The 15,263-nt window shown below is 38.6% G+C and overlaps 1 protein-coding gene across 3 annotated transcripts in view; it reads right to left on the bottom strand.

Annotated features, from left to right (window-relative positions):
• Positions 1-15,263, bottom strand: part of TRPC3 (transient receptor potential cation channel subfamily C member 3) — a 78,965-nt gene that overhangs the window by 43,167 nt on the left and 20,535 nt on the right. For all 3 annotated transcript variants that reach the window (XM_007464835.1, XM_007464836.1, XM_007464837.1), the window contains one exon: positions 6,859-7,047. In XM_007464835.1, coding sequence (XP_007464897.1) covers positions 6,859-7,047 — 189 coding nt within the window. The remainder of the gene's footprint in view (positions 1-6,858; positions 7,048-15,263) is intronic.

Genomic DNA, 15,263 nt, shown 5'->3' with positions numbered 1-15,263 from the left:
CCCGCCCTCTGGGAAGTCCACTGACTTTGCTATGGCAGCTGCCACCACTGTGCAGAAGGAAAACTTGACAATCCATTGACAGAGGTGGTGAGGATGAGTTTACAAATATTAGGTTTGAAATACTTAACTGAATTTTTTCCCAATCATACAAAGGAAATGAACAGCAGGATTTGGGAGATTGAAAGTACTAAAAGGAAGATGCTATTTTTTTCTTGCTCGATGAGTTCAATGGGAAAAAGCATATTTTATCTTGTAAGTTCCTTTTAATTTAGTTATAAAAATCCCGGGTCCTGAGGCTCATGGGTCATTGCTAGTGGCTAAGTATACATTAGATCTTCTTTCCAAATTCAAGATTCTGTCACTCTTCCAAAGTTCTGATTTTTGAAAACAGTATTTCAAGATCAATGCAGTCATTATTTGAACTCATGATGAAATAAAATCAAGGTTGAAGGCTTCCTGGGGTCTATGTAACAATTTCCTAGGAGTCTTACTGAGAATTTCTCCAAACTTCCACTTCTGCCCCCGTACTCTACTGGATCAATACCTTCCTGCTTCACCCCTCCTTTTGTGTTAAGAATCTTCATCCCCTCTACGGTGCTTCTTCTTCTTTTTTTTTAATATTTAATTTTATTTATTTTTGGCTGCATTGGATCTTCATTGCTGCGTGCGGGCTTTCTCTAGTTGCAGGTAGCAGGGGCTACTCCGTTGTGATGCTCAGGCTCTAGGCACGCAGGCTTCAGTAGTTGCAGCACGCAGGCTCAGTAGTTGTGGCTCACGGGCTCTAGAGCACAGGCTCAGTAGTTGTGGCACACAAGCTTAGTTGCTCCACGGCATGTGGGATCTGCCCGGACCAGGGATCCAACCTGTGTCCCCCGCATTGGCAGGCGGATTCTTATCCACTGCACCACCGAGGAAGTCCCCCTTCTACGGTTCTTAAATGTCTGTCTCATTCATTCATTCATTCTTCAAAATGTCATAAGCCCCTCCTACACGCCGGGCAGGTGTTAGGTATTTGGTACAAGAAGACCAAAACGGGAACATCAGTATTGCAGTAAGTGATAAGTTGTCCCTGTTCTAGAGCACACAGTAAGCTCTACATAAATGTGAAGAAGTTATTATAATGGAGACTTGGATTCCATACACTTGCCAAGATAAATAAACAGCATTTAAAATACTCTTAATTTGAAAGTTGGTCCAAATGTCTTGGTGTTCGGAGGATCTGCATTTGTGGGAAGTTGGAGAGATGTAACTAAAAGGCAGTCCTGTGACTCCAGCTAGGCTCAGTTTAGGAATGGGAATGTTGCATTCAGAGAAATCTACAGGTAGAGCATACACTGTCATCAGATCAGATTACCACTTGGGAAGTCAACACGCACTTGTTTATAGGCCAAGGGTTTCTGTAAAACAGAAAATCCACATGAAGTTAAGAGACACTTGGACACGTGTCCCTGTGAAGTTGATGGACACATTTCCCTTTTGTGGTTGTCCAGCCTTTCTTAGGTTTTAAACTCTTGAGTACAGAAATACTAATGTTGTAGTAGGGCTCCATCTTCTTGCTCTTCCTCCTTGAGCTAATCTTTAAATTTGAATCTTTAAATGCTTTATGGCATTAATTATACTGTATAAAGTTTACAAGGCCCTCAAAGACTTGGTGGAAATCAATCCTTTCCATATGGCATTATGCAATGATCAATCTTTGACCTGGTGTGACTTGTACAATACAGTGCAGACACTTAATATATGTTAAATACTAGCCAAAATCATGGTGTTTGCACTTCACTTGTTATACTTTAAAATTCAACCTAACAGGTATATCTCCTATACCATTAATTCTACCCTCTTCTTAACTGAGATCATAATACAGCACCATATGGCATTTAATCCACAGAACGCAAACACAAATAGATATTTTCCTCCAATGATTTAAAATCCTAATACAAGTACACAAGGAACATTTTAAAAAAGAAAATAAAACCAGTATAATAGTAGCAAGTGAGGGCAAAAGAGCTAATCCTTCTAGATGAGTTTTGCTCTTTTCAATGACTTCAAAATAGGGCAGTAACCTTTATCTCTTAAAACTGTTTTACCTCCTAAAAAATGTCCTTATGCTGCCACACCAGTCACAGCCAGCTGGATAAAATTTGTGTGCTGTTTCTTAACTTCAGTGGACCAACAAATTGAAACCATTACAGAAATAATACCCTTATTTGAGGTTTTCTGATATAAAGGGAAAACGCTTGACACACAAGAAAATCTCAGTCTTTCAATGGAACAAAACTACTGGAGCATAGAGAACAAACTTTATTCCCTCCCAAATGACTGACAGATTATAAACTGAACCACCAATCAGGGCAGTTGGTAAATTTCAACCTAAAAAAAATTACACTGTCTTTTTAACAAATTAGCTTTTCCAAGAACTATCTTCATGGGAATACTGTTGTACAAAAACATGGTAGGAACACTCTGTTTTTGTTTTTAATGACATTGCTGGAGCCACAGTTTACAATATTTAAAAGAAAATATTCTTGTGAATAAAAACTAGATCATTCATCTTCTTTTTAAAGTTCTTTGAATTGTGAAATATAAACTGAAAACTCCACTGTGCTGCACAGCAGAGACTGGCACAACATTGTAAATCAACCCTATTTCAATAAAAAAAAATTTTTTTTTAAACCCCTGAAAACTTACATTGTACACATTTTCTGGATTTCAAACCCACTGAGTGCAAAATGCTGTTACCAAGAGCTAACTGACTGTTACCTTTCAGGTGCCTGAGCACAAACATGGCAGAAGCCCTACAGTGCAGGACTTCTTCCCGTGCCGGCTGCCACACGCATGCCAAAGTCTCTGCAGTGGATTTACCACTCTTTCATTGTACTGCTCACTTTCTGGGCTTTCTTTTCACACTTTCTGCATACACAGTGGATAATTTTATGTGTCTATATTGCTGCACGTCTCGTTTCTAGATGATCTTTCTACGGTTAAACCTAATCTCTCTCTGGAGGAAACAGAGCAAGGAGGAAGAACTCAGGAAAGGATTTCCTCTTTCTCAAGAGCTCGGTTTTCCAGATTTGATGATCCATCCAGTGCTAGTATCTTTTATCTTTGTCAAGGGCTTTCTTACAATAGACAAAGCTCACTTGAGATATAGGTAGGACTCCCGTTACTTCTATGGGGGGGGTGGATTGATATTCATCCTCAAGTCAGAGAAGATAGAGGTACAGTCATAAATAGAGCTCAGGACTTTTTGGAAGGCAAATAGTCCATTATTCTAATTGGAAAATAATGAATGGTTTGCCTAAAATTTAATTTTCTTGTACTTATTTTCAAAAAACCAAATTTCACCCTCCACTCTATTCCATTCTCTTTTGTAGAATAATGTGGGTAACTCTACAAACGGTAGTAACATTTACTATCTTTCCAGTTTTATTATTTACCTTAAAGGCCCCTCAGAAGTGAATCTGGGATGAATAAGCTTCAACATCCACTCCCTGATAGAAGATACATTATTGTTTGATCCCCACTAGTAGTGTTTGATTGCTCATTTCACCAACAGCACTGAGAATTATAATTTTTTATTCTTTAATAATTTGAGTGAGAGGAGATGGTATCTGTATGTTAGCATGCATTTCTTTTATTACTAGAGGGTTTGAAATTTTAAAATATGTTTGTTAGCCATTTGAATTTTCTTTTCTGTGAATTACCTATCTAAGCCTTTAGCTTATTTTTCTACAGGGCTCTGGAAATTTTCCCTATAAATTTGTTTGCGTACTTTGAATATTAAGAATATCAATCCTCTGTAAGTTATAGTATAGAAAAAAATGTTCCCAGTTTGCCCTTCACCTTCTTTGTTTATGATCTTTTTGATGTACAGAGGTTTTAAGTTGCATGTGGTCAAACAATTTATATTTTTGTTTTTTATCTCTTCTACTGCTTTTATATTAAAAAATCCTTTCCCACATAAACACTAAATTCATGTTCAGACCTCTCCTATTCAGATCTTTTATATTTTCATTTTCTTCATTAATTGTCATTGAGTCTCTAAGGCCTAAGGTGAACTCATGGTTATTCCTAGGGAAGACCTGAGCCCAGAAAGAACCCAACAGACTCAGAATCAGAGTTGGGGGTAGATCTTGGGCAGATGGCAGAAGAGACATCCTGAGTCTCTTATGGGACCTAAACAAATTAACATTAATCAAACTGGTTTCCCTGGTGGAATTATGGGTTGATTTGAACATATACAAGTTTATTATATTGTTAGGGGGGGAAAATTCCATAACATATGAAGTATTTTGAAATCCCAATGCCAAGCATATAGCTATGGGCTACTTCAGTGTCACAGTGGGTAGGGTTCATGAATCGTTATAACCCAAGAGGTTATTTTACTTGGGGACTAGAAATGAGATGATGGAAAAAGGAAGCAGCAGAAGTGGGTGGGGGTATTTTTGCTCCTTGCTAGATGGAGATGGGTGAGTATTGAGTGAAGAATGAAGGAAGCCTTGGAGAGAAAGAAAGAGGAACTAGGGCTTTTGTGGGGGGTATTCCAGAATAAAGTTCTTATATACAGTTATTGGGTAAAGATTCCAAATCAAATATTTTAACTAATATTCCTTTTATAGCATAAAACAGACAAAACCAGAAATACCTGCAAAGTCCTAAATCTCCCTTCAGTCCCGAATACATTTTTGTTGTCGCTGTTTCCTGATAGTCGACTGATAGCAAATTTATTATTAATTGACACCACATACACTGTAACCTACACATCAATTTATTTAAAATCAACATGCAAGAAGACATTCACTCTGCAAGACAGTTTGGTTAACAGAAGCACATCTGTAGATGAGCCGTCTCTGCTAATATGACACTTTCAAAGCCATGATAAAGAACCAGTGACAACTGAAATCAATTCTCTCCTCTCAGGTGCTAAAGAGGACAGAGGCCTATTGCAAGATCTGTGAATAAATGTCCAGACAGTTTTCTAAAAACAGTTTAATATCAATCTTATGCAAAACTATCTTTTTCTTCCAATACAGCAAAACTTCAACTAGCAAGAATACTCTGAGAGGAGGGCAGTTAATCCAATTCATTTACCTTGTAACTGGCACCTCCTTGAAAAGTTATTTTACCTCAGTATTTACTGAGAATCTTCACATTTCACTATCTCATTAAGTAGAGGGGAGATCTGTCATTAATGGCTGGCTATAATCTTGTGAACACTACAATGTGGAAGTTTTCTACATTGTGGTAGAACTGTGTATGTGTGTGTGTACACACATAGAAACACACAGAGAGAGAGAGAGAGAGAGAGAGAGAGAGAGAGAGATTCCCCCATCCTCTTTTGCTACCAGGGTGCAAACTTTGGCCTAGGTTCCACGGGTCAGAGGCATATGTGCAGACCTCTGATTTGGAAGAGGCTTTTTATAACAGGCAGCACTCAGGGCATCCTTTCTGTTGGTGGGGAGCTGGCCATCTGCAGCAGAGGCAGAATTGTTCTGTTTGGGCCACAGAAACTCCCTTACCAGGTCAGTTCTGGGCCTGGTTCTGGGCAAGCTTTCTGCAAGCACAGCTTAGATAAGCTTGTTCCTCCACCTCTCCTAATGATTCTGTGAGCCTCCTAATATCCTTTACTGAATTATTTTCTATTTAAATTGGCTATGGTCTACCACTAAGAACCAGAACCTGCACAATAAACATGAAATGTCGTTGATGACTAAGAACTGAACTTGTTTAAGAGCCATCATTCTGAGAATGAATTTCCAAATGCAGAAATGTGATTAGCTAATACTTATTGAGCAATCACCATGTACTATGCCTGTGCTAATTACTTTACTCGCATTAGCTCATGTAATCCTTAAAACAACCGAAACAGTAGTTGTCCCCACTACCAACGAGCAGAACAAGGTTTAGACTGATCAAGTGACTTGCCCTGTCACACACAGAAGACAAGTCAGGACTTGAACTCTTGCAAGTTGGCTCCAGGGCCTGCCCTCTTATGCACCATGTCACACTGCAGGAAGGAGAGAAGATTCCATAGATTGACCAATTCATGAAACCAGATCTATTCCCGACAACAGCTTACTTCTTCGTGATTTAAAGAGCAAAAATTTAAGTTATATAAAATATGTATAAGCGATTAGATTCTGGATAACTGAGATTTTTATTATAAGTGAAACGTCCTAACTACAATTTACATGAATTATTTCAAAGGCCCATACAAGTAGCAAACACATAATACATAACTGTTCTATCTGCAGTAACCAGAGTAAAAAAGTAATCATAATTTTTTTTTTTTGGCAACTGCATAAAATTCCATAGCTGTGTGATCTTAGACACGTCATTTAAGCTTGGTGAACCTCGGTTTCCTTACAAAATAGAAATCTCATCATCGAACACCTATTTTATAGGTGAAATGGATAATTACAAAGGCTTATTGCAAGACTAACATGGGAATGTAAGTAACAGTGCCTTACAAAAATGTTTACAAGTAACAGATTTTATTATCATCAAATGCATTTTAATGAGAGTTTACAAAGCTCTTTTGCATATCTTAATCCACTGAAATCCCACCAAGACCCTGAGACAGATAAGAGGTATTATTCTCCTTTTATATGAGGAAAATGAAATTTAAAGAAGTTTTATGACTTAAACAAGGTCCAAAAATGGATAAAAAGTGGAAATAGATACTTGACTCACCACTTCACCATGATACTTCATTTAATCTCTTTCATGAAGTGAAATAAATCTTCTTATCAATAACATCTATTACTGCTATTATTTTAAAATCTTTCCTGGGATAATGGCATCATTGATATTACATGTTTATTCTAATATGGAGCTGGATGAAAGTAGGCCACTCACCTTTTTGACTTCATACTTAATGGCAAGTTTGACACGACTCAGTGAAGCTTTATGCCTGTGCATCTCCAGAGGCTCTGCCGATTCCAGATCTCCATTCAGAATGGCTTCTACCTCTTCTGAGTCTCGGCAGAGATCCAGCACACCCACTACGAAGTCTTTGCATTGCATGGAGAGCTTGCGATAGTCATTCTAAGACCAAGAGGTTTAGAGTTTAATACAGAGAATGGGCTTTAATTCAATGGAAAGCGTTTAGGGGTTTTGTGAATTAGAAAAAGTCTCCCTACCTCTGGGTAGGAAGTTGCAGCCCCCAGGTGGATGCAAGTTTTTTTGTTTGTTTGGTTTTTTTTTTGCGGTATGTGGGCCTCTCACTGTTGTGGCCTCTCCCGTTGCAGAGCACAGGCTCCGGACGCGCAGGCTCAGCGGCCATGGCTCACGGGCCCAGTCGCTCCACGGCATGTGGGATCTTCCTGGACCGGGGCACGAACCCGTGTCCCCTGCATCGGCAGGCGGACTCTCAACCACTGCGACACCAGGGAAGCCCTGGATGCAAGTTTTGTTCAGTTTGATACCGGCTGGATTTGCTCCCACCTACACCCTTAGCCAGTACCTTCTACAACCTGTACAACCATATGAGACAGTTCTGAAAATGGTGTGCATGTCAGTGATTGATTTATATTAAGAGATGTTGGCTAAATGCTAATGCTGAAAGGCTAAAGAATCGAAAGAATCTTTCTTGTACAGATGAACAATAGTTTTCTTAAAGCTCAAACAAAACCATTTCTACGATGAAAGTTCTTTAAATTAAGTGGCAATTTGGCATAGAAGATTGACTATGTATGAAAATAACCTGTCTGGTTTACTATCCATTGCCTCATTGGAGACAGTGCTTCTCAAATTATAGTCCTCAGACCAGCAGCCTCAGTAGCACCCGGACATGTGTTAGAAGTGTAAATTCTCAGGTCCCACCCCAGGTATCCTGAGTAGAAACTGACGTTGAGGGCCAGCAATCTGTGTTAACACACTCTCCAGGTGTTTCTGATACACATTTATGTTTGAGAATGATGGTTCATAGTGAAGGCGAAGAGAAAGATAGGTACCAACATGGAGGGTATTTTTTCTTGTTTGTCTGAAGGGCACATTATAATGTCCTGCAGAGCTTCCAGAGAGAGAGAAATGTCTGATTATATGTAACTGAATTCTCAAGGGTTGCAGAATATCAATACCTGAGAGAAAAATTTTCAGGCTACTGGAACTAACACCTTGCTAAAAATAATCTGTGAATCTTTAATTTCATTAGCATATTTATATAGTGCCATGGACTGGTATGAGGAAGTCAGCTGTCAGCATTCCCTGTTACCTACTGAATGGAGCTCTATTTCTAGCCCATTGATTCCAGTCTAGGTGTCAATGGCCATCTCTTGGGAAAGGGCCTTACTTTTGCAACCCCCAGCTCCACTTCTACGGCTTTCACTAAAATTTTAGCCCATTAAGAAAATTAATCAGATGATAATCTAATTTGGTGCACTTGAGGAAAATAGAATCCCTCATTCCAACATGTCCTTGAGATACTGTATATGTCTAATAACTGAGTAACATTTAGCACAGCAGAATTTCTGGGCTTCCAAAAATCATACTTTAAAAATGATGTATAAAGAATTTCAATTTTTTTCCCCTTAAATGATTAATTAACTTGATTTGATGGGCAAAAATCATGTCACCAACTAAAATAAACAAGAAGAGGAGAGACTGTTTAAAGGCTACACAGACTAGAATAGTTTCCATTTCAGATATCAGAAATCCAGATAAAGCACAGTTGCAGTTAATCCTTTTCCCCTCATAAGGGAACAGATAAAATGAATAAAAACTTCAATCTTTGGTTTCCATTCAAGTTGGTACCATGCAACTGATAAAATTAATAAAATGTTCAGTCTCTGGTTTCTATGCAGAGTGTCAGTTAAATATCCATCTGCCTTCCATGCCTGAAAGACTAATGAAATATTTTATTATAGCATCCAGAAGAAGTGTTATCCATGTCTGTTTCCATATAAAGCTCCCCTTTTAATACAATTTTTTAGATGAAATTTCCTCATGTTATTCGTCAGTTCAGACTGTTCTGTAAGATTTGGTGCAACACAGGAGGGCCAATTCTCCATTGATCAGAAATAAAAGAGACTATTTTCTATTCTTGAAGAAAACATAGGAACCAATTTTGCAGTAATACCTGAATAATAACTCGTTATTTTTAAAAATCATAATCTGTAAAATTATCCGATCTTAAGGAAAGCTTTGTGGCCTTTTCATATCCACTAAAAGATCAGTCAAGAAGCAAAAAACAGGTAACCAAGTTGCAAGGGCAACACTGTTTTCATAACAATTTAAACATTTCCTGCTGGAAGAAGTCTGCTATCCAAGTACAGAAAATAATCAGAGCTGGAGGTAATAGCGATTTCTTCTACTGGGGTTGTGGGATAGCATTTGCCAATATATGCAGAGCTCTCAGGGAAAGATGGAGAGCACCACTAAAGATGGCCTTTCCTCAGTTGCAAAAGGAACTATCTAAAGTCTGAACTGCATCATGAGCTGACTCTGTCTGTTCTACCATGAGGTCCTGTCTCATGTTGCTTCACAACTCAGACCGTTTATCTGCTCTGAATTTTCTAATGATGCTGTCTTAATTTAGTTTTGCTTGATCATCTTCACTGTGCCGCTTTTCCATTACCATGGCCTTCCACAAAGTTACCAGATGGATTTGCAGCCCACTTTACAGAGCAGGAACTCAAAACCTGGAAGAACTGCTCAAGCCAGAGGAAGAAAAACGAAGCTCGCGCCTCATCACAACCTGTCTACAGGTTTCAGCAGGTTTTTAATGTGTATGGTTTAATCATCATTCTAATCCCTTTTTATCCTTAACAGGAAAATTGAAATTCAACTCTAAGCAGGCATGGTCCTGTCAGATCCTTTCCCTAATAATAAAAGAGGCAGGATAGTGTAGTGATTAAAAGGATAAATCTGAAACCAGACTTCCTAGGTTCAAACACTGTTTCTACCACCTACTGCTTCTAGCACTGTGTGATCTTATAGAAGTTACTTAGCCTCTCTGATGAGAATAAGCCTATCTAATATTGCTACTATGAGGATTAAACGCATTGAGTGTGCTTGGTACACATCAAATACTATAGAGCTGCTTCAGTGTTACCAGGTACAGCATGTTACATAGAATAGCTAGGACTGGGACCCAAGGCACCCAAATCTAGGCTTAGCAGATGGGACCTTGGCTACAGTCTTTGTTTTCTCATTTGTAAAATGAGAGATGTGTATAGTCAGATGATTCCTAGAGTATTTTCCTGCTATAAAATGCTATCTTGCTTTTGGATTACATTCATTTTCCTCTTCCTTACAGTCCTACTGTGATATAAGTTGAAATTGTTTTTCTGCTTTAAAGAGGGGAAATTTGAGGCAAGGAGAAAACAAATGGCTTTTTTTTTTTTTTTGCAAAAAAAGTGCATCATTGATTCAGAATTAGTAAATTTCAGCTTAATAAATGACCAGCTTCCTTGCCACTGACATTTGAAGGATTAGACATGGAATCCATCCTGTCCAATATTCTGTTTCTCAAAATAGCTTCAGATAGCATTTGCACATCGAAAATACTTCTTTAATAACCTGTCACCAAGCAGTCCTCCATTAATCTATCTATATCTATATCCTAGAATGTTCAACCCTTGGGGTAATGACCTTCACATGTTTTCGGCACCATGCCTCCTGCACTCTTAAAGGAACTTTGAAAACTGCACGGTGGCTGAGAATCTTCCGTGAAGCATCTAAGTGATGGCAGTTTGAGGGATGAGATACTGGATCTTACAGGCCATTGATAAGATAAAATAATCATATGTGTCTGAAACAGAAAAAAATCAAGTCTTTTTCACTAGGGAACACGTCTTTTTTTTTTTTCATTTCAAGGCCAGTACTTTGAGCTCAAAGCCTCTATGGAAAGAATATAGTGAACACCATGGAATAGGGCAAATTAAGTGACCCTGACACAGAAATAAGCTTCACTTCCTGCCCTTTCAGAGCTCCGAGTCTCTGGGTCAGTGCTGTGAAAGCACTATTTTCTCTGCGAAAAGCCCTGACAGGTGGACATGAGTGTGGGATGAGAAGGCAAAGAGGTGAAAGGAAGGCAGATAAGAAAAGAATAACAAGGACAAGTGAGAATGGGAAAGAAAAGGAACATTTAGTCAGGGGAGAGAGACCTGTAGTCCTTAGAGACTGTAACTTCCAAAGAAGTGTCTGTATTTTGGCTCAGAGATGGTTATGCTACACGACTGCTTTCCATATAATTCAGAAAAAGGAAGTGTGAGATTTAGATGATTTTTGTGTACCCTTAGATATTTGGCAGCTTTATGGATGCCTTCTTAAACGCAGTTGTGTTTTCTCCTCTTTTTGCCTCTTCACTTATAATAGTTTCCCACCTTTGAAAGTTTATCAAAGGTGACTCTTTATGTCAGGGTAAAGGAGATTCCAAGTATTATCAATATGGGTTTAGCTGGCTTCACGGGGAAAACTATGAATAACAAATTTTCTTAACATTGCTTCACTGAGACTACTTCTCTGGACAGAATTGCATACATCACCATCTTTCGGAAATTATTAAAACAAAATCTAACCACAAAGCTACAGTAATCAAGACAGTATGGTACTGGCACAGAAACAGAAATATATATCAATGGTACAGGATAGAAAGCCCAGAGATAAACCCATGCACATATGGGCACCTAATTTACAACAAAGGAGGCAAGAACATACATGGAGGAAAGAGAGCCTCTTCAATAACTGGTGCTGGGAAAACTGGACAGCTACATGTAAAAGAATGAAATTAGAACACTACCTAACACCATACACAAAAATAAACTCCAAATGGATTAAAGACTTAAATTTAAGACCAGACACTATAAAACTTTTAGTGGAAAACATAGGAAAAACACTCTTTGACATAAACCACAGCAAGATCTTTTTTGATCCACCTCCTAGAGTAACAGAAATAAAAACGAAAATAAACAAATGGGACCTAATGAAACTTAAAAGCTTTTGCACAGCAAAGGAAACCATAAACAAGACAAAAGGACAACCCTCAGAATGAGAGAAAATATTTGCAAATGAAACATCAGACAAAGGATTAATCTCCAAAATATACAAACAGCTCATGGAGCTCAATATAAAAAAAAACCCCAAACTATCCAGTTAAAAAATGGGCAGAAGAGGGCTTCCCTGGTGGTGCAGTGGTTGAGAATCTGCCTGCTAATGTAGGGCACATGGGTTCGAGCCCTGGTCTGGGAGGATCCCACATGCCGAGGAGCAACTAGGCCCGTGAACCACAGCTACTGAGCCTGCGTGTCTGAAGCCTGTGCTCCGCGACAAGAGAGGTCGCGATAGTGAGAGGCCTGTGCACCACGATGAAGAGTGGCCCCCGCTTGCCACAACTAGAGAAAGCCCTTGCACGGAAATGAAGACCCAACACAGCAAAAATAAATAATAAATAAGTTACTAAACCCCCAACATCTTCTTTAAAAAAAAAAAAAAGGGCAGAAGACCTACATAAACATTTCACCAAGGAAGACATACAGATGTCCAAGAGACACATGAAAAGATGCTCAACATCACTAATTATTAGAGAAATGCAAATCAAAACTACAATGTAGTATCACCTCACACCGGTCAGAATGGCCATTATCAAAAAATCTAGAAACAATAAATGCTGGAAAGGGTGTGGTAAAAGGGAACCGTCCTACACTGTTGGTGGGAATGTGAATTGATACAACCACTATGGAAAACAGTAGGGAGGTTCCTTAAAAAACTAAAAATAGAACTACCATATGACCCAGCAATCCCACAACTGGGCATATACCCTGAGAAAACCGTAATTCAAAAAGAGACATGCACCACAATGTTCACTGCAGCACTATTTACAATAGCCAGGACATGGAACCAACCTAAATGTCTATCGACAGATGCATGGATAAAGAAGATGTGGCACATATATACAATGGAATATTACTCAGCCATAAAAAGAAATGAAATTGAGTTATTTGTGGTAAGGTGGATGGACCTAGAGTCTGTCATACAGAGTGAAGTAAGTCAGAAAGAGAAAAACAAATACCATATGCTAATGCATATATATGGAATCTAAAAAAAAAAAAAAAGGTACTGATGAACCTAGTTGCAGGGCAGGAATAAAGAGGTAGACATAGAGAATGGACTTGATGACATGGGGTAGGAGGGCGAAGCTGGGGTGAAGTGAGAGTGGCATCAACATATATACACTATCGAATGTAAAATAGTTGGCTGGTGGGAAGCAGCAGCATAGCACAGGGAGATCGGCTTGGTGCTTTGCAATGACCTAGAGGGGTGGGATAGGGAGGATGGGAGGGAGGCTCGAGAGGGAGGGGACATGGGGACATGTGTATGCATATGGCTGATTCGCTTTGTTGTGCAACAGAAACTAACAAAGTATTGTGAAGCAATTATACTCCAATAAATATCTAATAAAAAACAAAAAACATAATCTAGAACATTCCCTTTTGTAGAACCTCTTCTACAGACTTTCAGTATATATCAAGCAAAACGCTTAAAAACAAGGTTTGAGTGACACTTGGAATAGTGAATTAACAAATTTAGAATTATACTTTTTATTACTTTGTTGAAATAAAGTGACATTTAGACTTTGAATGCTTTTCTATTCTCTTCAAACAGAATTTGAAGTTTTAAATTTGCTCTACATGAGTTCTGGCAAAAATAATAATTCATTTTAGGTACAAGGAAATAAATCTTTTCAAATACCACATAATGAATCTTTTCAATGGGAGTAGATATAGGTGATATTTATTTTCTTCTTTTTATTTTCCCACATGTTCCAAAATCTTTACAATAAATATGTGTAGCTTTTATATTAGAAAAGAATGTAATGGAATAACAAATACAATTATACTAAGGCCAGATCTCCAGAAGGACAAGATGAGTGTTGATGGATGTAGAGGGAATTTGGTGCATACAAAAGGGAAAAAAAACCCACAAAATTTTCCTACCATTTTCTTTCAACTACTTACCTTGAATTATATTGCTAGTCACATTTGTGTAGCTCACACCTAAGTGTGAAAAACTGCAATAATATCTGAAAAGCAGAATCATCACTTTTTCTGTGATCTGATACCACAACACTAAATTAAAAAGATTAACTCAGCATACAGAAAATAATTCAAGGAATCTATGCCTAGAATCATCCTCTTAGGTGGATAACGGGAGGCAAGAACCTGCTGAAAAACAGTCTGACTTTGACCCGATCTACGAAATCTCCTTTTGCCTCAGATTTAATAGGTAGAACCATCCAAAATGCCCAGCAGGCTGTAACAATTAAATTTTAAAAATGTTCTACTATTAATGTATACGTTTTATAAAAATAAATAATTCTGCTTGACTGGAGATGATGTCCAGAAAAAAGTTCACTCATAAAAAAACAAAAAATCTATTAAAGCAAATCAATCTGCTGTCCTTATTATTTCTGGGTTGACCTCATGTCTATGGTTCACCATTTTGAATACTGTGGATTTCACTTGTGGATTTCAGGTACAGCCGTTTTTGTCACAAATAAAATGACTTTAGTCATTCATTTAAAATTTTATATTAGCCTTCTGACTTTCAATCTAAAGAGATATACAAAGGGCTTCCCTGGTGGCGCAGTGGTTAAGAATCCGCCTGTCAATGCAGGGGACACGGTTTCGAGCCCTGGTCCGGGAAGATCCCACATGCCGCGGAGCAACTAAGCCCGTGTGCCACAACTACTGGAGCCCATGCGCCTAGAGCCCGTGCTCCGCAACAAGAGAAGCCACCGCAATGAGAAGCCCGCGCACCACAGTGAAGAGTAGCCCCCGCTTGCCGCAACTAGAGAAAAGCCCATGCATGGCAACAAAGACCCAATGCAGCCAAAAATAAAATAAAATAAAATAAATTAAAAAAAGAGAGATATACAAATGTTTGGGCCAATAAACAGTGCATGCAAAACTAATACTATTTCTATATTTTCTATATTGGGTGCCACCATACAATCAACTACAAAAGAGGAAAAATTTGGAAGGGAGACGATCACACCACATCCCTCCTTCTACAAAAGAGAAGTCTTGTGTACTACTTAACGCTTATCCAGAACACAGAGCAGCACCGTAATTACAGCTCTCTCATCTAGTATATACCCATCCTCAGAGCGAATTTATCACAGCTCCGTGGTGAGAAAGGAAAATCATCAGGTCGTTTCTGAACGACACTCCCAGTCCCTCGTGGTTTTAAATCCACTGGGCGAGACTGATTCGGGAGCAAACTACGGAAGGCGCCTGGTGGCAGCCCGGAAGCGGAAGAGC

This window comes from Lipotes vexillifer, unplaced genomic scaffold, assembly GCF_000442215.2.
Source record: "Lipotes vexillifer unplaced genomic scaffold, Lipotes_vexillifer_v1.1 scaffold231, whole genome shotgun sequence".
NCBI lineage: Eukaryota > Metazoa > Chordata > Mammalia > Artiodactyla > Lipotidae > Lipotes > Lipotes vexillifer.
Note: the sequence above shows the minus strand (reverse complement) of the source record. Positions and strands in the feature narration are given on the sequence as shown.